This window comes from Mytilus galloprovincialis, chromosome 2 (genome assembly GCF_965363235.1).
Source record: "Mytilus galloprovincialis chromosome 2, xbMytGall1.hap1.1, whole genome shotgun sequence".
NCBI lineage: Eukaryota > Metazoa > Mollusca > Bivalvia > Mytilida > Mytilidae > Mytilus > Mytilus galloprovincialis.
The window spans coordinates 108,470,196-108,495,221 of NC_134839.1; the positions used below are offsets into that span (position 1 = coordinate 108,470,196).

Consider the following 25,026-nt stretch of genomic DNA (forward strand, 5'->3'; position numbering starts at 1 on the left):
ACAACGTGAGGATGCATAGAAAAAGACATAAAAAGATGTAACTCATTGAATTGTCTGCTTTTTTTAACCTTAAAATCAATATAATAAATAAAAGTACTAATCCAATAGAAAAAAAAATAGAGAAAAAAACCTTATCAGTTTGTGGGTGAACCGGACTGATAATCCACTTTAATAAGTTAGAAATAATCAAAGTCAGAAATCAACTGCTTTTCCCTTTGAACAATACCATGGTCATTTACAGGTGTAGCTAATTAAATAAAAAAAATGTTTGGAATGATTACAAAATCTGGTGCCCCAAACAAGAGGAAAAAAGAGTATAATAAATGTTATTAGGATTCAGATATGGAAATGCCAAAATAAATCAAACTATCACTTTTCAATACTTCATTTAGTCACAGGAAATAACATATCTCAATCTGAAATGATTTTGTTAGAGTGTTTTTAAGTTATTGCCACACACTTATTGTATAAAAGTTTTCATACAGAAGAAAGTTATGAATTGAATTTGCTGCAAAGCAATTAAATTTATAAAAATATTAGTATTTTTCAAGACAGTCAAATAAATAGTTATGTACCGTGGATTCTTTATTTTCATGTGTAACAATTTTCATGGTTTGAGGAAAAATGCTTGGATATTTTATGTTGTGGTTTTGGCAAACTCTGGGTTCATTCCTTTAGAAAATTTGTAGTTAGTAGAACATATAAATTTGTAGTTGGTTGAAGATATAAATTTGTGGTCCATATGAACCCACGAAATCCACGACAATTAGTACCCAACCAATATTAATGTATCCACAGTATGTGTATTTTATTAGTTTCTGATTGTTGGCCATTAGAGGTAGTCAAATCAAAATACCTTTTCACTTTCTGTATCTAGAGCAGATGTAGCCTCATCTAAGAGTAAGATCCTGGGGTTACGTAACAAGGCTCTGGCAATAGCTACACGTTGTTTCTGTCCACCACTCAGTTGTGTTCCCTTGTCACCAACATTAGTGTCATAGCCCTGTAAGAATGAATTGACTTACATAGAATTGTGAGATCCATTGTGACCAATAGTTGTTATATATCCTTGTAGTGAGATCCATTGTGAACAATAGTTGGTATATATCCTTGTAATCATATTTGTGTAGATACTACTCATTGCTTCAAACCTGAGCTTTTGATCTTTTGATCTTTTCATTTTTTTAACATAAAATTATCTAAATTCACTTTAACAATTCAAAAATGTAAGCTTTGCCTTCTCCCAATATTAATTGCATCCCCCTTCCCATTTAGAGCTAACCTGATATGTAAGGATGATATGAAGTGCAGTAAATTACTGCTGGTAAAGAAACTAAATTTCACAGATATGAGTCCCTTGCAATTTTATTATCTGGCATGATACCACTCAATCCAATATGTCTGGCGTTTATTGTTGTTAATTTTATCTGACCTTAAATCTCACATACTTCATCAATTTTAGCCTTCTAAGCAGTATTCAGACTCTTATTTTACACTCAACCATAAGACACAATTACTTACATCTGGTAAAGATGATATAAATTCATGAATGTTAGCGTCCCTAGCAGCTTTGATTATCTCGTCCATACTTGGTGTTCTACTGTTGTCACCATAAGCAATATTGTCTCTGATACTACAGTCAAACAATATGGGTTCCTGGGATACAATTCCTATCTGGGATCGTAACCATGGTACATTTAGATCTTTCACATTATATCTGTCTAGTTGCTGTCAAAGAAATAGTTTAGTTATAATTAAGAGAAACTCTATCAAACCTGTTTTGAGATTTTTTTTATCTTTTATTTGTGCCTAAATGAATAGTTTATCTTTAATTAAATAATTGATGCAACAACAATTTACATTGATTAATATTTATACTCACCACAGATCCTGCCTCTACATCATAAAATCTTACTCACCACAGATCCTGCCTCTACATCATAAAATCTTTCTATCAGGGCAACTGTGGTTGACTTTCCACATCCACTGGTCCCCACTAATGCTAGGGTCTGTCCTGGCTGTACAGTTAAGGTGAGCCCCTGCAGAACCTCAATATCTGGACGAGTGGGGTAACGGAACTTACAGTCAGTGAATGTCACTTTACTGGTTACTGTAGACTAAAATCAAGGAATACATGTATTACTAAGGGTTGTGTCCAAATATTGTCCTTTGTTAAATACTAGACAGACACAGAACAAGACACTGAGTTAGATTTTAAACATACTAACCAGGGGCGGATCCAGTCATTTTAAAAAGGGGGCTCCAACTATATGCTCCCATTCAAATGCATTGATCGTCCAAAAAAAGGGGGATCCAACCCCCGAAACCACCCACCCCCCAACCCCTGGATCTGCCAATCCTAACTCGCAAAATAAAAGTTTAGTTGACAGGACAAATCTTCTTTGCAGGAAAAATTATTCTGACTTTAAGCCCCTTCTTACTATTTGTGATGTACTTGGCAAAGCACCATAAAATACCAAGCATTTTGAGAGCATTGCAAAAAGTCATTAGACAGGATCAAACGCTAACTTTGTCTGTCACTTGTCATGATAAAAATATTTAGTTAATATTCTAAGTCTCTAGCTATAAATGCAAAAAATATTAAACCAAGATGCTGTCAGATTGACAGCAAACTGCTCTTTTCCAGCATAACATGATAATTTCAAATCTGGATCTAAAAATAAGATCAAGTCAAAGCTTTTTTCAAGTCATTGCACAGTTGATAAATGCTTAGTTTTAGAAAAACAAATTGCGTTACTTTTTAGTAACAAGATAATAAAGTGATTTCCTTACTGCAGAACTTTCCTAATTCTAATTCACCTACCTCATGTGGTTTCTCTCCATTTTCAGATTCAGCATCAATGACAGGTGTTGAATCCAATAAAGGGAAGATAACTTCTGATGAGGCCTGGGCTTTAGCTGCATCTGGTGCAAATGCACTGGCCTGTCCTAAAGCCATAGCTCCAAACACAATGGCAGAAAAAACCCTAAAATGAAACATAATGACTTTAATTTTACAATACACTTATACATATTATAAGTTATATGGTTCGTTTGAATTTATCACATGCTTGACTATTTCTGCTGCATTTTGTATTAATGGCAATCATACCATATCTGTTTACTTTTTTTTATTTGACCATCAATCTTAGCAAATGAAGTGGATCTTGTAATGTCTTCTTTGACAGAGTTAACAATTGGATAACAAATCAATACCTACCCTTAGTTGTGTGTTTTATCTTCAATAATCAGTGTGTATGTTAATGTGTTTGAGTATTAACTTTGCCATTTGATTAAGGAATTTACGTTAGAAATTTTCGTCTGAGTTCAATATTAGTGTTATTTTAGTTTTTTAAGTGAAACAAGAGGCTCTCAAGAGCCTGAATCGCTCACCTTAATTCTTTTGGTTAAATCTCTCATCAATGATTATTTTGGCTTTTCAATTTATTTAAATGTTTTTTGGATCGTCCTATTTTCTTCAAAAGCCAAAAAAAATAATCATTTTCTCCTATGTTCTATTCTAGCCATAGGAGCTATGTTTCTTGACATACAAGGAAATAAAATTTAAAATTTATACTAGATACTCTGAAACTCATTTAGCCTGAGTTTGGCTGAAATTGATACAGCAGTTTCAAAGGAGAAGATTTTTTAAAGTAAGTCAACATGATGAACAAATTGTGAAAAAAGTCTTTAAAGGGCAATAACTCCTTAAGGGGTCAATTGACAATTTTAATCAAATTGACTTAATTGAAGATCTTACTTTGCTGAACATTATTGCTGTTTACAGTTTATTTCTATCTATAATTATATTCAAGATAATAAACAAAAACAGCAAAATTTCCTTAAAATTATCAATTCAGGGGCAGCAACCCAACAACAGGTTGTCTGATTCATCTGAAAATTTCAGGGCAGATAGATCTTGACCTGATAAACAATATTACCCAACGTCAGATTTGCTCTAAATGCTTTGGTTTTTGAGTTATAAGCCAAAAACTGCATTTGACCCCTATGTTCTATTTTTAGCAATGGCGACCATGTTTGTTGATAGATCATAACTTCGGATACAATTTACAAACTAGATACCCTAAGGAACATTCAGTTAAAGTTTGGAAGTATTTGGCCCAGTAGTTTCAGAGGAGAAGATTTTTGTAAAAGATTACTAAGATTTACAAAAAATGGTTAAAAATTGACTATAAAGGGCAATAACTCCTAAAGGGGTCAACTGACCATTTCCGTCATGTTGACTTATTTGTAAATCTTACTTTGCTGAACATTATTGCTGTTTACAGTTTATCTCTATCTATAATAATATTCAAGATAATAACCAAAAACAGCAAAATTCCTTTAAAATTACCAATTCAGGGGCAGTAACCCAACAACAGGTTGTCTGATTCATCTGAAAATTTCAGGGCAGATATATCTTGACCTGATAAACAATATTATCCCATGTCAGATTTGCTCTAAATGCTTTGGTTTTTGAGTTATAAGCCAAAAACTGCATTTGACCCCTATGTTCTATTTTTAGCAATGGCGACCATGTTTGTTGATAGATCACAACTTCGGATACAATTTACAAACTAGATACCCTAAGGAACATTCAGTTAAAGTTTGGAAGTATTTGGCCCAGTAGTTTCAGAGGAGAAGATTTTGTAAAAGATTACTAAGATTTACGAAAAATGGTTAAAAATTGACTATAAAGGGCAATAACTCCTAAAGGGGTCAACTGACCATTTCCGTCATGTTGACTTATTTGTAAATCTTACTTTGCTGAACATTATTCCTGTTTACAGTTTATCTCTATCTATAATCATATTCAAGATAATAACCAAAAACAGCAAAATTTCCTTAAAATTACCAATTCAGGGGCAGCAACCCAACAACAGGTTGTCTGATTCATCTGAAAATTTCAGGGCAGATAGATCTTGACCTGATAAACAATATTATCCCATGTCAGATTTGCTCTAAATGCTTTGGTTTTTGAGTTATAAGCCAAAAACTGCATTTGACCCCTATGTTCTATTTTTAGCAATGGCGACCATGTTTGTTGATAGATCATAACTTCGGATACAATTTACAAACTATATACCCTAAGGAACATTCAATTAAAGTTTGGAAGTATTTGGCCCAGTAGTTTTAGAGGAGAAGATTTTTGTAAAAGATTACTAAGATTTACGAAAAATGGTTAAAAATTGACTATAAAGGGCAATAACTCCTAAAGGGGTCAACTGACCATTTCCGTCATGTTGACTTATTTGTAAATCTGACTTTGCTGAACATTATTCCTGTTTACAGTTTATCTCTATCTATAATAATATTCAAGATATTAACCAAAAACAGCAAAATTTCCTTAAAATTACCAATTCAGGGGCAGCAACCCAACAACGGGTTGTCTGATTCATCTGAAAATTTCAGGGCAGATAGATCTTGACCTGATAAACAATATAACACCATGTCAGATTTGCTCTAAATGCTTTGGTTTTTGAGTTATAAGCCAAAAACTGCATTTGACCCCTATGTTCTATTTTTAGCAATGGCGACCATGTTTGTTGATAGATCAAAACTTCGGATACAATTTATAAATTAGATACCCTAAGGAACATTCAGTTAAAGTTTGAAAGTATTTGGCCCAGTAGTTTCAGAGGAGAAGATTCATGAAATAGTTTACGACGACAGACGACGACAGACGACGGACGACGACGGACGCCAAGTGATGGCATAAGCTCACTTGTCCCTTGGGGACAGGTGAGCTAAAAAACAGATCTCCCTTTATATAGCCAATCTTACAACTTACTTGAAAACACCTGTAAAGTCCATCTCTCTCTCTTTGATCATATAAGCTCCAAAGTAGAAAGCTGCAGCATAGGCAAAGAAGATAACTGACTGAGAGAAAGAGAATGCAAGTCCAGCTATATGTGCTTTTCTTAGTGCTGCTACATAAGGAGGTCTTAAGTTCTCTATGTATAACTGGTGGATCTTATCTTCCTTAGTTAAAGAAGCCACAGTGCGAATATTTTCAATTCCTTCATTTGCAACTTTTCCTGCACCTTCTAAAGCTTCTTTGTTTTGACCAGCAACTCCTTGAAGAATTTTCATTTCCAATGCCCCCCCAATGGCAATAAATGGCAAGAAAGCAAAGATAACAAGAGTAAGTTGCCATCCATAGATAAAGGCAATCACAATAGCTGTTCCCATGTTGGCAACATTCTGTACCAAACTACCAAGCCTGGCACCAGCAGCCTGAAACATGAACAAGCAAGATAAAAATCAGTTTTTTATTTCCTTTAAACCAATATATCAGTATTAGTCACATAGCAAGATATACAAATGTAATAACTAATTTCCATTTTCTAGAAACAATATCATCATATAAATTAAGGCAATAGTTGTTAACCAATGTTAATTTCTGTGTATAAATTTCAGTTACAGGGGAGGTAATGACATTCCTAACGTAAAATGTTATTTTCGCAACGTCAAACTGTGACATATCGAGAAGAGATGCATTTTTCGACTCATTATTATCATTCAAACTGATTTAATTTGAAAACAAGTGCATGGACCCCTATTTTTTAAAACGACATTTTTTTTCATTTTGCAGGGAAATTATGTGGACCAAATTTTATAAAACTAAATTATAGTGGATTTTTTTTTTTTAATTTTGATAAATATACAGCAAACAATGACGTTTTTTTCTCAATTCATGACTATTTGATAAATATGAGTTATTTCTTATTAAAAAAACGTATAAACCTATAAAATACAGAAATTATTTAACAAAAAACAAAAAAAGTAATGATGTCTTTCTTTCCAAAGGAAAAATACGGCCACAAATCTGAATTTTGAGCAAATATACAAAATTTCAACCTTATTTAACCCAAAAAGTAGCACATGAAGGTATATTTTTTATTAAATATTTGATTTAATCAGGCAAAAAATAACCTATACGGAAATTTTCATCAAGCTTTAAATACGGGCTCAAAACTGTATGGTATGCCCTTAATGAGATCTAAACTAAAGGTTCTAAAGAGGCAGTGTCTCTAACCTTGGTATATGTGTATACTAAACTAAAGGTTCTAAAGAGCCAGTGTCTCTAACCCTGGTCTTTGTGTATACTAAACTCGAGGTTCTAAAGAGCCAGTGTCTCTAACCTTGGTCTATGTGTATACTAAACTAGAGGTTCTAAAGAGCCAGTGTCTCTAACATTGGTCTATGTGTATACGTAACTAAAGGTTCTAAAGAGCCAGTGTCTCTAATCTTGGTCTATGTGTATACTAAACTAAAGGTTCTAAAGAGCCAGTGTCTCTAACCTTGGTCTATGTGTATACAAAACTAAAGGTTCTAAAGAGCCAGTATCTCTAACATTGGTCTATGTGTTTACTAAACTAAAGATTCTAAAGAGCCAGTGTCTCTAACCCTGGTCTATGTGTATACTAAACTAAAGGTTCTAAAGAGCCAGTGTCTTTAACATTGGTCTATGTGTATACTAAACTAAAGATTCTAAAGAGCCAGTGTCTCTAATCTTGGTCTATGTGTATACTAAACTAAAGGTTCTAAAGAGCCAGTGTCTCTAACATTGGTCTATGTGTATACTAAACTAGAGGTTCTAAAGAGCCAGTGTCTCTAACATTGGTCTATGTGTATACTAAACTAAAGGTTCTAAAGAGCCAGTGTCTCTAACATTGGTCCATGTGTATACTAAACTAAAGATTCTAAAGAGCCAGTATCTCTAACATTGGTGTATGTGTATACTAAACTAGAGGTTCTAAAGAGCCAGTGTCTCTAACATTGGTCTATGTGTATACTAAACTAGAGGTTCTAAAGAGCCAGTGTCTCTAACATTGGTCTATGTGTATACTAAACTAAAGGTTCTAAAGAGCCAGTGTCTCTAACATTGGTCCATGTGTATACTAAACTAGAGGTTCTAAAGAGCCAGTGTCTCTAATCTTGGTCTATGTGTATACTAAACTAAAGGTTCTAAAGAGCCAGTGTCTCTAACATTGGTCTATGTGTATACTAAACTAGAGGTTCTAAAGAGCCAGTGTCTCTAATCTTGGTCTATGTGTATACTAAACTAAAGGTTCTAAAGAGCCAGTGTCTCTAACATTGGTCTATGTGTATACTAAACTAAAGATTCTAAAGAGCCAGTGTCTCTAACCTTGGTCTATGTGTATACTAAACTTAAAGTTCTAAAGAGCCAGTGTCTCTAACCTTGATCTATGTGTATACTAAACTAAAGGTTCTAAAGAGCCAGTGTCTCTAACCCTGGTCTATGTGTATACTAAACTAGAGGTTCTAAAGAGCCAGTGTCTCTAACCTTGGTCTATGTGTATACTAAACTAAAGGTTCTAAAGAGCCAGTGTCTCTAACCTTGGTCTATGTGTATACTAAACTTAAGGTTCTAAAGAGCCAGTGTCTCTAACATTGGTCCATGTGTATACTAAACTAAAGGTTCTAAAGAGCCAGTGTCTCTAACCTTGGTCTATGTGTATACTAAACTAAAGGTTCTAAAGAGCCAGTGTCTCTAACCTTGGTCTATGTGTATACTAAACTTAAGGTTCTAAAGAGCCAGGGCTGATCTTTTAGTTTGTTTAGTTTCTGTCCATCTTCTTTAGTTTTTGCTCAAAACACAAAATAGGGTAAAGAAAATCCTCATTCAAGAGCAATCATTCCGAGTGAATTTCTACTTCCTATGTCAGCAAAATTTGACTTGTTAGTAGATTTTGCCTTGCTGTTAATTTTAGTGATTTAAAATATCTCTTTTTATTCATAAGTTTTATGACAGTTATCTTAAAAGGACAATTGGTGGAGTTTATATTATGAACATTTTTGCCAGGTCAGATTTTTTCTAGTTACAACGGTTTCCAAAATAATAAACAAACTTGCACTTTACCTATGTTCTATTTTTAGCCATGTCTTAATACATGTACTTCTGATCACTTCTATACTTATGCCATAACAGACTTACCTCGCCCTTCAATTAAAAATTAGAATACATACCCCTTGTACTTGTGAAGCATCTGTTGCCAAGCGAGTAGTCAGAGCACCTGTTCCATTTTTATGATCATCAAACCAAGATATATCCTGAAATGTATTGTTTATATATTAATACTGACCTCACATCACAAACACTTGATATTCTCAGAGTGATGTTGACAAAAACTTTGAATCAAGGTGAAATATTAAATTGAGCTGTACTCAAAAGTTTGTATGGGATTAATTGCAACCCATATTTTAAGAGAGGTGAAAACTCTATTCAGCAGAAAATATGTTTGAATCAAATCCTTTATCAACTGCTACACTGGAATATCCATGTTATTCTTAAGTTAATGAAATCTTTATTGCATACCTTTTAGCTTCCCACACCTTTTTAGAAAATGGTAAATGTGTATAGAGGATTGTTAAATATCCAGTTAGATAGTCTTTTTCAACAGAAATAACTAATAATATTGATAATGCTTGGATTATCACAGAGACATTTTGTCTACTCTCTAAGTTATGTATAGAAGGGCATGGAGGTTTTATTTTGTCATAATCAGACCTCTGAGGAAGATCAGGATGAGAAATAATAAAAACTTTGATAAAATAAGTCTTCCAGAACATCTTTGGCTTAAGAATTCACACAAAATGTTGACCAAGATAGAATAAAGCACTAGATTGTATCAATATAGTATTACCTTTTTTTCACATATCAAAATATATCTCATACAATTTTAATCCTGTGGGTTTTTTATTTCATTTCCTGGATTAAGAAAAAGTTGGTTTTCCATTGATATTTGATTTGGTAGTTTTACCTAATCCAGCATACAAGCCTGCTAAACTTGTTTTTTGCTGCACATTTTAATTAGTGATTCACCTGTACCCACCATATCTTTGGAAATGTTCCACAAATAATGATACATTTACAGTACCTTTAAATTAATAACCAACCTTAGTTTTTAATATTGTAATTGGTTTTTTGTTTTGTTATCTGGATTTAGCTTATCCATATTTGCCTGGCTCTTACTTTTCAAACAGCACCTCCTGACACAAAGTTCAAATAACAAAGTTCAAATAATAATAAAATCAACAAACCAGAAGTACCTCTACATACCTCTTACTAAATTATCAAACGGAACACTATCATTGATTAAACTTATTGTCGGATAACAAGACTTTGGAATAAAACAAATACACATCAAACAATTAATACATTTATTTAAAAAGCCACATTTAAAATATGCTCTCATTATATAATATACAAACTGGTCATTATAGCACACAATCATTGTCCCTGGGCAGGTCAGACACTGGTCACAAGATTGTCAAATATATACCCTGTTAATCTTTCAAAATACTTCTGTGTACAATAAAATCAATAAAACACAATAGAGAGGTTAAGTGTCTGAGATTGTTTGATAAAAGCTGTTTTTTCAAATTACTGCACACAAACAACACTAAATAAAATTAAAGACAAAACTTTTGAAATAAATTATCTTTGAAATTAAAATATAAAACCAGCTTCAAACATGAAAAAAGCCTCTTCAGATTCATTCAAATTATGTACATCCTAGTGATGTCCTAAAACTAATAATTCAATGGTCTTTTTAACATAATAACTTTCACGTTCAATCTTGATCCATAAGATGGAATATATAGTTTACTTTTTTTTTCCAACCTCGAGTTAGACAAGCATAGAATTTCATTGATAACATCGCTATGCAAAATGTTGGTTAAACACATCATATTATGATGACAATAAAACAATGATTTTAAAAGTACAATAGAAAATTAAACATTATGACATTAGGATGAGCTGTTCCCGGATATTTACAATGTTTCCTATTTTCAGGCACATTTCATCTCGTGTAACCTCCATTAGATTAAAAGTGTATCTGTCCAAACTGATATTTATTTTATGTCTTGTTGTTACTTTTTGGGTAGATATAATAAACCATAATCTGAAAGCTCTGAAAAGATTAACACATTTTTCCATTTAAAAGTCAATAGTAAAATAACCTTGATATGATGTATGATATGTTCAATGTAAATTCTGTAATGTTTAAAGTAATATGGTAGTAGAAACAAATATATACATTTTTTTTTATTTTCTTCAACAATGTTTATATCCCCTATTCTCAAAAAAATATGAAAAACATATGACGGGGTTCACTGTTTTGTGAAAACTATTCTTTTATTTGAATTTAACATGAAAAAAATCATAGTAATTTTACAAATAAGAACCAAATAATCCTAACAATAAAGATGCTTTTTCCATTAAATGAGGCAGAAAATCTCTCAGAAAACAAAACCAATGATGTAATTGTTCTTTTTATAATAACAAGAAAGATGGAATTTTATAAAAGATTTTTTTTATCAAAGTTAAAAAAATTATCTCCCATTATCACTGTTTTGTGCATTTTTTCCTTGGATCTTTTTTTCTGATAATTTTTCATATCATGCTACTCGTTTGAGATGGAAAATTATTGCTAGAAACTAAGGAGGCATGTGGCATTGCTAATGAAATTAAATAGATTATCATTGGTCATCTCAACTCAATTGCTTTGAGAAAATCAATCTCGTTGAGATGATCAACGATTATCTATAATTATACAAATATTTTTATAAAACAATTTTGAACAAAATCAAAAAATTATTACCACCAAATGAAGCAATAAAAATGCTATAATTTAGATTTAATAATTCAGGTAAATAAAGCTCAGTCTATTGAAGGTTACCAACTAAAAAATATACTCTAGTACTACCTTGAATCAGGTACTGTATACGAGAAAAAGGAATATACAATCTACACTAATAAAAAACATAAATGTGTAAAACTAAACCCGTTAGATAACGTAGATATATGTATGTCATGATATAAGTATATATACTAAAACGTAAACAATACCAAATATAGAAAGTCAAATAAGATTGAGATTCCATAGCCCTCAATAAAACCTACATGTAGCAATTAAAGTTTTCTGGAATAAATATATAAGTATGTAAAGTCCTTATGAAAACAACAAATAATGAATACAATGAATGTTGTTAACTGGTTTGGTCTTTAAAATGTATTTTAGACTTTGAAAAGAAGGCAAGTGCTGAATGTAAAAGTGTAGTGAGTAACCCCAGCATAAAAACTTCTATTTTATAACTATGAAATAACTAAACTTGTAAAATTAGTTATTTTTTGATTTTTTGAGATTCCAGAAAATTCAGATTGCTAAAAAACAAGTTGAAAACTAATACATTAGATAACTATCACATAACTTATACCGGTTTTATATGAAATCTAACAGTTAACATACAAAAACAATGTGGATTTCTTTTGATTATAACATAAATATTAGTCAACAAAATATACAGAGTTTGTTCTGTAACAACAAGCACTAAATCAAAGGAATGTTTATAATGTCAAGTTCTCTCACAATAAAAGTGTATCAATGTTGTTCATCTATGGGTGGGTATCTGTTATTGTGTCCATCCTGATATAACAGTTTAATTCTATGGGTGGGTATCTAAGTGTCTACCATATAAATTCAGGTAGCTTTTATTTAAAATGGGAATAAATTAACAAATTCTGTTTCTATGACATGAAAATCTGTTGATCTGAGGTAGAAATGCTGAAATACAACTAATTCATACAGAACCATATATTTTTATGTTTGTTTTGCCTTTTGAAAGATTTGATTGAAGAAATATAAACCTTGGTTAGCACTTACAATACACAGCACTTATTAACCATCTATTAACTTCTCTTTCACATGATAAACTACAAAAAAAACCTTCAACTTTCATTTTATACTTCACAGCTCCTAGTTTGATCACTATATTACATTACAATCATTACAATGTAAGAATAAGGAAAATGTTTCCTTTTTAGTTAAATATAATCACAAATTTTCACAAATGAGGGATAAAGTAAGAAGGTTTATTTCTGTCGTTTCTGTGCCATATTCAACTTGTAATAAATTCCCTGTTTGGCCATAAGATCATTGTGTTTTCCTTCTTCACTGACAGTACCATGTTTAATCACACAAATCTTGTCAGCATTCTGTATGGTTGATAATCTATGGGCAATAACAATACATGTTCTGCCCGCTCTGGCCTTGTCTAAAGCTTCTTGTACAATCTGCAAATAAAACAAATTATAATTACATTTTCAACATTCTCTGGCCCTGCATCTTTAAATGTATTAATCATTTAAGATAGTTTGGATTCTAGAAGTCATCTTGAATTAAATATCTAGGAATAATATTCTCATTTCATGTCTCTATTTGCAGAGAACTCAGCAGCATTTTAATATTTAAGATTATTGTATTTATCATACCTTTTCACTTTCTGTATCTAGAGCAGATGTAGCCTCATCTAAGAGCAAGATCCTTGGATTACGTAACAAAGCTCTGGCAATAGCTACACGTTGTTTCTGTCCACCACTCAGTTGTGTCCCCTTGTCACCAACATTAGTGTCATAACCCTGTAAGAATAAAAATATAATTGACTTTCTTCTTCAATAATTGCTTCTATTTATTTGTTAATATCTTCATCTCAACCCTTTTGTTTTGAGTCTAGTAGATATGTTTACATAGTTGTCTTTATTAACTTCCTTTTCCCTTGCCAAAGTAAGGCTGATTTACATGTGTTGTTGGAATGACATAATTATAAACCCTATTTCTTTCTTTTTTAATATTAACTGTATAACTATTCATCCCCACCCATTATGCAGATAACCAAAGGCTGGTTATTAAATAATTATAATGTAAGGATAATTTTCTAATGTCCACAAATATTTTGAAGGGGTAGATTCCACCAGTCTGTTACTAAGAAAACCACCATTTTTTTTAAAACTTGGATTTTACTGATGCAAATTTCATTTTACCTAGCTCTGCTATGCGTAGTTAGGTAAACTTAATTTGCAACAGTAAAATCTGTGTTTTTACAAAGGCCATGCTTATAATACAATACAGTTATCTTCAAAATTTGTTGAAAGTTGATCTAACCTTCAACCATTGCAAAAAAAATGACAATTACTTGCATCTGGTATAGAAGATTTGAGTTCATGAATGTCAGAATCCTAGAAATTTATTTATCTAATCCTACATCCCTCACAAGTCAAAGTATCTGTTACTTACATCTGGTAAAGATGATATAAATTCATGAATGTTAGCGTTCCTAGCAGCTTTGATTATCTCGTCCATACTTGGTGTTCGGCTGTTGTCACCATAAGCAATATTGTCTCTGATACTACAGTCAAATAATATGGGTTCCTGGGATACAATTCCGATCTGAGATCGTAACCATGGTACATTCAGATCTTTCACGTTATACTTATCAAGCAACTGAAAATAAGAAAAAAACAAATGATATGTCTTTACACATGTAATTTAATTTTCTTAGTCACTAGTCAAATCTTTATTTTATCCAAGAAGGTATCTAAACTGTAAACAAAAAATTGGGTCATAGCTTTCACTTACATGTTTTGCTATGAAGACGCCTATAAAATTGGTAGGAAAACATGAAAAATCTGAAAATGAAGGACATATTTACATGAAGCCAGATAACATATTTAAGGAACCTCTTATTAGCAGTCCCTAGAAAATGAGAAAACACTACGAAAATTTTATGATTGGTAATGATGTGCTGGAAAATATAAGTACTCAGCAAACAGGAAGTTGCCAAAACGCATTACACAGTATAGCATTATAACATGAAGACTGACAACAATTTCATGAAGCTTTTATGTTAGGTACCCTAGAAAATGAGATGAAAACTTCCATGTATATCATGTGTTGGACAATATAAGATTTTAGAAATCAGGAAGTTGCCACTTCATCATAAAATCTTGCCGATCATGCATCTATTTCATAAAATCTTACTCACCACAGATCCTGCCTCTACGTCATAAAATCTTTCAATCAGGGCAACTGTAGTTGACTTTCCACATCCACTGGTCCCCACTAATGCCAGTGTCTGTCCTGGATCTACCGTCAATGTCAATCCCTGTAGGACCTCAACATCTGGTCGAGTAGGGTACCTGAACTTGCAGTCTCTAAATGTGACAGTACTGGTTACTGTTTCCTGAAATTTATCATTTTCATTAGTCAATAAGTATATACTCCTGCAGGAGGAAGAAGATAAAGACTAAGTATAAATTAAGCCTTGTCTGGTAAAGAAAAAAGGATTTCCCTTAACATGGATCTACACACAAACTTTTACAAATTGTTGGAAACAGTGCTGCCCTTGGTAACAGCACATTTATTTAGGGAAGCTTTCACTTTTTTGTAAAACTAGGAAATAAGCAGCTTTGTTGCTAAAAAAAATATAATACAGTATAGCCCCCACTCCTTAGGAGTTGAGGTATAATATCAAATTTTTAATTCTTATGTATGTCTATATACATACAGCATGTGGTTTCTCTCCTTTATCAGACTCAGCATCAATGGTTGGTGTTGTATCCAACAAAGGGAAGATAACTTCTGATGAGGCCTGGGCTTTAGCTGCATCTGGTGCAAATGCACTGGCCTGTCCTAAAGCCATAGCTCCAAACACAATGGCAGAAAATACCCTAAAAAGAAACATAATAAGCTTTAAATCAATTGAATATCAAATAATTATTAATAAATACTACTTCAATCACACTGATTGAAACACTGTATTAATAGTTATTCTAATATAATTTTTTCCCCAATGATTTTTAACATAAATTAGGCCATTAGTTTTCTTGATTGAATTGTTTTACATTTGTCATTTCCAGGTCTTTTAAAGCTGAGTATGGGGGGTATGCTTTGTTCATTGTTGAAGGCCATATGGTGACATATCACTGATTGAAACACTGTATTAATAGTTATTCTAATATAATTTTTTCCCAAATGATTTTACCATAAATTAGGCCATTAGTTTTCTTGATTGAATTGTTTTACATTTGTCATTTGCAGGTCTTTTAAAGCTGAGTATGGGGGTATGCTTTGTTCATTGTTGAAGGCCATATGGTGACATATCACTGATTGAAACACTGTATTAATAGTTATTCTAATATAATTTTTTCCCCAATGATTTTTAACATAAATTAGGCCATTAGTTTTCTTGATTGAATTGTTTTACATTTGTCATTTCCAGGTCTTTTAAAGCTTAGTATGGGGGTATGCCTTGTTCATTGTTGAAGGCCATATGGTGACATATAGTTGTAAATTTCTGTGTCATTTGGTCTCTTGTGAAGAGTTGTCTCATTGGCAATCATACCATATCTTCTTACTTTTACAGCTACTGAGTTAGCTGAAACACACTTACATGCAGAGGGTACTTTCAAATTAAACTTACTTAAAAACATCAACAAAGTCCATTTCCCTTTCTTTGATCATGTACGCTCCAAAAAAGAAAGCTCCAGCATAGGCAAAGAAGATTACAGATTGAGAGAAGGAGAAAGCAAATCCTGCAACATGTGCTTTCTTAAGAGCAGCCTTATATGGTCCCCTTAGACTTTCAAGATATATATCGTGTATCCTGTCTTCCCTTGTCAATGATGCTACTGTCCGTATATTTTCAACACCCTCCGTAGCAATTTTGCCTGCTTCCTCCAATGCTTCTTTATTTTGCCCAGCAACACCATTTAATATTTTCATCTGTAAAGCTCCACCCACAGCAATGGCAGGCAAGAATGCAATGATAACAAGAGTAAGTTGCCATCCATAGATAAAGGAAATAACCAGTGCTGTTCCCATGTTAGCAATGTTTTGTACCAAGCTCCCCAATCTGGCACCAGCAGCCTATAAAATAAGAAATACTATTTAAGCATTCTACATTTGTTTTGTAAACACAGTTTAAAAAAATAAGTACTTGAATATAAATGATTCCATAATAAACTGAGTGCAAAGTAATGATAGAAATTTGTCACTTGTATCTGGGAGAGCAGTACAAAACTGAAAAATACCTACCTCTTATATATTTGTGACAGGAAATATTTGCCCCAAAGTTGGTCATTAGGTGCAAAAAGCGACAATTTTGACGATTTTTTGTCCTTTATCTTGACCCCAAAGACCATGGGATGCTGGTAAAGGTATCTACCTGTAGCCTGCATGTAGAGTGGACCCCAGTTCACAAATTGACACCAACAGTTGTTAGGTGGGAGTGAATGTGATCTTGGTTCAGCAGTCTATAGAAGGTCATTTGGACCAAAAATACTGAATTTCAGGATTTTTCCAATTTTTGACTAGAAATGGACCTGAAACCAGAAGTAGTCGTTTCCTATGCGTATTTCAATAATAATTACAATCAGTAGTTATATGCTTGCGAGTTTGCACTATTTTTGCAAGTTTAAGGCCTCTGAACTTTCTGTGTAAGACACAGCAGGGAAGCCCTACCCTCCAGAAAACCAAGTTTCATCTAATTTCAATTTTCTAAGTCCGTATTTGTGCTCAAAATGCAATTTATACTTGAGAAACATGACTATAGATAGCCTCAGGTTGACAGAACATGCATAACTTTTGAAATAAGTGTCATAAAGCTGACTCCTAAAAGTATGGAACACCATTGGAGTCAAATAACGGTGGTCTGGGTACGCACGTCATATGACGGGTACCGCATAGTAAGGGTTAATTCTGAATTTACAGTAAACAAAAATCAAAATATATCTCCTATATTTGCACTTTCTTCCAATACATACCCCTTGTACTTGAGAAGCATCAACTGCCAGTCTTGTAGTTAGAGCTCCTGTAGAATTCTTATGATCATCATACCAGGATATATCCTGAAATATATAATTTGGTGCATAAAACATGCGTCAAGACTACTTCATAACAACTACTTAATTTTGGATGATTTTACAAATTAACATCCTCCCCATATATCTCAAACTTAGCAGTAAGATTAATGAAAACAGATGATTGAAATATGTATATTATAGCAAAGCAAGATACATGTATGACAGAAGAAATTATTGGACAGCAGAAATATAGATCTTCCTATCTGGCCAATTGAAAAGACCTTTTCAGATCCTACATTCAGATAAAACATCAACATTTTGTAACTCTAGCCTGAATTTATCTGGTTCACAGAATTATCTTCAATGAAAAATATTGGGAATGTAAAGCCAATAAATATCACTGGGATCTGTGAAAATTTGTACTAAACACAACTCATACCCATGTATTTTGAATTATAAATAATGAACAAAAATGTTCCCATGAGTGCAAGTGTATACAGAACAGAATTAAAACTTGCTACACTAAATGAATGTATGATCTGGCCACAATCAACATACATTTTCTAAATTCATCATTGAAATGTACATTAGTATTAAGTATAAAAACATGCAAACAAGACAAAATTTGTGATTAATATATAAAAGCAGTGCTTTATTAACTATGTCAATGAGAATCCTGCATGTCAAAGAAGTGATAAGTTTATAGAGATTGATATAACGTAAAGGTGTGAATAGACATCACTTAATATGCATTATCAAGGAATCAACTGTTTAAAAACAGAGATTGATTTGTACATGCAAGGATTGAAAGCTACAAAGATTGCCATGTCTAAATATGCAAACCAGCCTTACCTCTAAAATGTATCCATTTAATAGAAACATGCCATAACTCAAGTAAGGTTGTTCGGTTCCACATCAAATCAAAATTTAAATACGATCCAGATGAACAAATGTACTCGTACAATACGGATTCCAAAGATAACCATCTTGGCTATTATCATCATTTTGATGACAAACAAAATCTTCTCTGATTTACATTTAAACAATTTTAAAAGTAAGCGTGCCCTTTAGTTTGTGTAAACGTAGCTACATAAATGGTACAGATTCCGTCGTATGGATTTGACAAACTTGAAGTGATGTTTTATGTCCCAATAACACATAAATTCCATTACTGTACATGCTCTCCATGACAACAGCAAAACAATGGGTAGGAATATTTAAAAGCAAAACAAACCAGATGCTCCGCAGGGCGTAGCTTTATACGACCGCAGAGGTTGAACCCTGAACGGTTGGGGCAAGTATGGACACAACATTCAAGCTGGATTCAGCTCTAAATTTGGATTGTGATTAAATAGTTGACACAGCATAGGTTTCTGACACAGAATGAATGTGTTCTAATGAACTTAAAATTTTTGTTTTCTCTTAGAGCAATTCACTATGCTGTTGAATATTAATCCTCTCAAAACAAGAATGTGTCCTCAGTACACGAATGCCCCACTCGCACTATCATTTTCCATGTTCAGTGGACCGTGAAATTGGGGTAAAAACTCTAATTTGGCATTAAAATTAGAAAGATCATATCATAGGGGACATGTGTACTAAGTTTGAAGTCGATTGGAATTAAACTTCATCAAAAACTACCTTGACCAAAAACTTTAACCTGAAGCGGGACAGACGGACGGACGAACGGACGGACGAACGAACAGACAGACGGACGGACGGACGCACAGACCAGAAAACATAATGCCCCTCTACTATCGTAGGTGGAGCATAAAAATGTTTGAAGAAATTTTCTTTTTTATTTATGAAATTTCAAATGAGAAAAATTGAACCCAATTTTTTTAATCACATCCCCCTTTCCCTTATTCCAAAACTAATCTCAATTAAAATTTCTAATGGAGTTTGCAACAATAACTACTCATTTAAATACATCATAAAATATTAAGATGTAAAAAAAACTGCTTGTTATCACTGAATGTTATTTATTATAATTTATCAGTTGGTAGTAAAAAGTGAATATACATTGTATATTGTATATAACAAAGATTTAAGTTGATTCTGGACAAAGAAAGATAACTCCAATTAAAAAAAAATCTTGCTATTGCACAATATTTTGCAATTAGATATTTCTTGCTTACTATTCTGGACAAAGAAAGATAACTCTAATTAAAAAAAAATTTGCTATTTCACAATATTGTGCAATTAGATATTTCTTGCCATTGCGCAATACTGTGCAATTGAAAAGACTTGCTATTGCACAATACTTAATATAATAATTTTAGATCCTGATTTTGACCAACTTGAAAACTGGGCCCATAATAAAAAATCTAAGTACATTTTTGGATTCAGCATATCAAAGAACCCCAAGATTTCAATTTTTGTTGAAATCAGACTAAGTTTAATTTTGGACCCTTTGGACTTTAGTGTAGACCAATTTGAAAACAGGACCAAAAATGAAGAATCTACATACACAGTTAGATTTGGTATATCAAAGAACCCCATTTATTCAATTTTTGATGAAATCAAACAAAGTTTAATTTTGGACCCTGATTTGGACCAACTTGAAAACTGGACCAATAATCAAGAATCTAAGTACATTTTTAGATTCAGCATATCAAAGAACCTAACTGATTCATTTTTTGTCAAAATCAAACTAAGTTTAATTTTGGACCCTTTGGACCTTAATGTAGACCAATTTGAAAACGGGACCAAAAGTTAAGAATCTACATACACAGTCATGACAGTTAGATTCGGCATATCAAAGAACCCCAATTATTCAATTTTGATGAAATCAAACAAAGTTTAATTTTGGACCCTTTGGGCCCCTTATTCTGTTGGGACCAAAACTCCCAAAATCAATACCAACCTTCCTTTTATGGTCATAAACCTTGTCTTTAAATTTCATAGATTTCTATTTACTTATACTAACGTTATGGTGCGAAAACCAAGAAAAATGCTTATTTGGGTCCCTTTTTGTCCCCTAATTCCTAAACTGTTGGGATCTAAACTCCCAAAATCAATACCAACCTTCCTTTTGTACTCATTAACATTGTGTTTAAATTTCATTGATTTCTATTTACTTAAACTAAAGTTATTGTGCGAAAACCAAGAATAATGCTTATTTGGGCCCTTTTTGGCCCCTAATTCCTAAACTGTTGAAACCTAAACTCCCAAAATCAATCCCAACCGTTCTTTTGTGGTCATAAACCTTGTGTCAAAATTTCATAGATTTCTATTAACTTAAACTAAAGTTATAGTGCGAAAACCAAGAAAATGCTTATTTGGGCCCTTTTTGGCCCCTAATTCCTAAAATGTTGGGACCAAAACTCCCAAAATCAATACCAACCTTCCTTTTGTGGTCATAAACCTTGTGTTAAAATTTCATAGATTTCCATTCACTTTTACTAAAGTTAGAGTGCGAAAACTAAAAGTATTCGGACGCCGGACGACGACGACGACGACGACGCCGACGCCGACGCCGACGCCGACGCCAACGTGATAGCAATATACGACGAAAAATTTTTCAAATTTTGCGGTCGTATAACAAAAAGCTTGATCTAACTAGCTACTCCTTAGTCTAAGCATTAGCTATCATTTTGAGAAAATTCAACATACATATCTGAACATTATTATAAATTTGGTTGGAATTTTGGTCTTCAAAACAAATCAAATAGGAATTGATAAGTAAAGGTTTCTGTTACCTATCAGGGGTCTTTCTGAACTGATATTGTACTAGACATGGCTTTTTAACACCAAGACCAATACCTATCATAGAAATAGACATGCCTTGTTACGAACGGTATCATTCCAAGAAGGGATTGTTACTAACGGTATCATTCCAAGAAGGGATTGTTACTGATAGGTTTCATTCCAAGAAAGGATGCATGCATTCGTTTGTATATTTATTATAATATCAGCATGTGTAAGCATACTTTTGTATGTCAAGAATACCCATCTAGTTAGTAAATGCATAAATTATATAAAAAAGATAACACAGTTATACACATACCTGTCTAATCATTGCCCTGAATGTATTTTTTCTGATTCTCATGGTCAAGTTTTCTCCAGATCTACCAAACATGGCACCCTGAAAAAAAAAATCATTTTTTTACATGATATTAAAACGAATAGAAAATTCTAAAAATAAGTATTACATTCTATAAACCCTAACGGATGATTTTTTTGTTAAACGGAATCTGACTCTTCCATAATCGTAAAAGACTGTGTCTAAAAAGATTTTTATTTTTCAGATTATACACATTATAATATGAATTCATTTTGATGTCATTAGCAGAAAAGAAATCGTTAATCACAAATTCGATAATAAGCAATATTTTAAGATGGAAAGAAGTTGAATTTCTGAAATGGTTCACTGATCAATCAAAAATCTGTCAGTAGATGGTTTTAAAGGGGCATTAGCTATGAGATATAACGAAAATATGATTTTCTTTTGGTCCAATCATTAGTGAAAGTGATATAGAGAAATAATAATTTGCTTTTAGCAGCCATTTTGGTTCAATTTTGTCAAACTAAGATAAGAAACATTGATACTTTAACCACATTGAAACTGTTTCATGTGACCTTTATTTTAACCCCTTCGCTTAAATGCATGTATTCAGCTATTAAAAGGGGGGAAAATGTCAACATTGAAAGTGAAACAAGGATAAATCATTTGGTTGACTGATTTGATTCACATATAAATATAAAAATATTGCCTCCACATGCAATTGGATTTCTCTAGGTCTGTTTGATTTCATATTGTAGGTTAAAAAGTATGTTTATTGTCGTTTTTCCTGTTTAAAAGTGATTTTTTTGTGGTGATAAGTTGTGTATAAGTTTCATTTGGTTGAGGCAAACTAAAGGTAGACAACCCAAACCAATTTCGAGTGATACTGTTAAACAAGGATAAACTATGATAATGCCCCAACCATAACTACGGCAGGGCATAAAAATACTGGGATAAGATGAACAAGATTGCATGCATTCTCTTGCTAGTCATAATCCTACTTCTCTTCAAACAGTCATATCATGTTACAATTAATTTTTACCAAAACACTGCAAACTAAATATGAAGTCTTTCTGAATTGTGGTACTTGAGAAAAGTGTGAAGAATTTTTTTTTTTAAAGTTAATTCAGAAAACCAATAATTAGCTATCTGACAGAATTGAAAATGCTTCACACTTTACAACTCATCATTACTAAGCTGCTGACTAAATTTGAAGTCATTTTGTTATTTGGTAAGTGAGAAAAGTTGGACAAATGGATAAATAAGAGACAGACAGATGGATGGACAAGGTGAATGTAATATAGACCCCCTGCCCCCCTACGCCTAGATTTGAGGTATAATTACCTGTAAAAAGAATCCTATGAAACCTGCTACACCAATACCAAGTAATATCAAACAATACATTAGAACTTCTTTTTCCTGTTTGTCTGGATCTTGTTCTGCAAAAACCTGAAAATAATAATAAGATATGTTGACATTATCTTATCAATATGAGATACTACCCAAACTTTGAATGACATTATGATCTCTGTCATCATATGATATAACTGATTGTTATTGGTCAATGATCTCTGTCATCATATGATATAACTGATTGTTATTGGTTAATGTTTTATCTCTGTCATCATATGATATAACTGATTGTTATTGGTTAATGTTTTATCTCTGTCATCATATGATATAACTGATTGTTATTGGTTAATGTTTTATCTCTGTCATCATATGATATAACTGATTGTTATTGGTCAATGATCTCTGTCATCATATGATATAACTGATTGTTATTGGTTAATGATCTCTGTCATCATATGATATAACTGATTGTTATTGGTTAATGATCTCTGTCATCATATGATATAACTGATTGTTATTGGTTAATGTTTTATCTCTGTCATCATATGATACAACTGATTGTTATTGGTTAATGTTTTATCTCTGTCATCATATGATATAACTGATTGTTATTGGTCAATGATCTCTGTCATCATATGATATAACTGATTGTTATTGGTCAATGTTTTCACAATATACTTTGATAAACAGATCATTCTGCTTTGTAAGAAATAATGTAGTGTGACACTGGTCATAGCATGCAGCAAAGAGATAATGCCTTCCTTTAAACTTTAGCTAATCTGTTCTGATATACAACCACGTCTCCCCAACGAAACAGGACAGGTTTGGTTTAAATTGGTAAGTTACTTTCAGAAATTATTTTTTGAGACAAAGAAAAAGCGGACCCAAAGTTATAATTATTGGTCATACAGTCAATTTTGACATGAATGCACACAAAATGTTTTGCTTCATGCTAATCTGATTTGTCAAGACATTTCCAACTGAATTTTAAAGTTTATTCTTATTTTGTGCTGTCCCCATTATCCTCTGAATGATGCTTTAACTCCGCCACATTCTGCATGTGCCTAAATATAGTCAGGAATCTGTATATCAGTGGTAGTAGCTGATTACAGTCTACATATTTTGTTGGATAAGCAGTAAATACAGGTTTTAAAGTTTGTGGTTTAACAAGGCCTTTGATGTTCCTAAATCTTTTGCACTAAAGACAACAGACAAAAAAATTGAATGAAGAAACATCATCATATTATAATTGATGGTAAAAAGTATTATAACAATGCTTACTCCGATTAATTCTGCAAAGATGACAGCAAATGCTGGCTGAACTCCACCATTCAAACATGCAGCAATACAGCCAACCAAAATATACGGCCATTCAGGAGCATTATAACGAATAATTCGACCAAATCCTACATCAGGTTTCTTTTCCTTTTCTTCCTCTTCTCCCTTTAAAAAAAAATAAAACATAATATGTCAGAAGACTGAATAAAATTATTTAATGTTTTCCTTTCAAAGTTATATCAACTATTGATGTTCTCTGGTCTTCCAATAATAGTACTTGTTTCTAATGGATTGTTGTTTGTTATAGAAAAGAAAAGATCATGAAACAAAATCAGTACATGCACAGCAAAAATCACAAGCAAAGGAATAACACTTTACTCGCTTTTCTTCATCTTAAAGTCATAGTAAGACCTTCTAATAGGAACAAAAACTCACTCCAATGTTCATTCTGATTTTATCATGCAACATTATCAGGGTAACAATTCCATAGTGTGTGCCGAAGCAGATGTCATTGATTTTAAAAAGGTATGATTTAGCAGTGTTTGTTCAGTTGCAAAAGGAGAGAAAAAAGTATTCTTTTTGAACATTTTCTTCGTTATTATGTGAAATAAAATAGGAAATTTAACAAATGTCCACTTCATTAAAGATAATGACCGCAGATCCTGATAACTAAAATCTTTAATAACAGGCTATAATATTCGTTTTTCATTCATTAATT

General features: G+C 32.5%; 1 protein-coding gene across 12 annotated transcripts in view; it reads right to left on the minus strand.

Moving 5' to 3' along the window:
* The window catches only part of LOC143065325 (ATP-dependent translocase ABCB1-like), a 65,818-nt gene that overhangs the window by 3,196 nt on the left and 37,596 nt on the right, over nucleotides 1–25,026 (minus strand). For 10 of the 12 annotated variants that reach the window (XM_076238843.1, XM_076238841.1, XM_076238838.1 and 7 more), the window contains 10 exons: nucleotides 24,312–24,473; nucleotides 23,022–23,126; nucleotides 21,681–21,758; nucleotides 17,633–17,716; nucleotides 16,291–16,736; nucleotides 15,376–15,538; nucleotides 14,854–15,051; nucleotides 14,106–14,312; nucleotides 13,304–13,450; nucleotides 10,175–13,105 (listed from right to left, as the gene is read on the minus strand). In XM_076238843.1, the coding sequence (XP_076094958.1) occupies nucleotides 12,905–13,105; nucleotides 13,304–13,450; nucleotides 14,106–14,312; nucleotides 14,854–15,051; nucleotides 15,376–15,538; nucleotides 16,291–16,736; nucleotides 17,633–17,716; nucleotides 21,681–21,758; nucleotides 23,022–23,126; nucleotides 24,312–24,473 (1,791 nt within the window). In that variant the 3' untranslated portion in view covers nucleotides 10,175–12,904. Of the gene's footprint in view, nucleotides 1–856; nucleotides 1,004–1,521; nucleotides 1,729–1,882; nucleotides 2,118–2,824; nucleotides 2,988–5,791; nucleotides 6,238–8,994; nucleotides 9,079–10,174; nucleotides 13,106–13,303; nucleotides 13,451–14,105; nucleotides 14,313–14,853; nucleotides 15,052–15,375; nucleotides 15,539–16,290; nucleotides 16,737–17,632; nucleotides 17,717–21,680; nucleotides 21,759–23,021; nucleotides 23,127–24,311; nucleotides 24,474–25,026 lie in introns of those variants that run through there. The other 2 variants (XM_076238833.1, XM_076238844.1) reach the window with 2 other exon arrangements.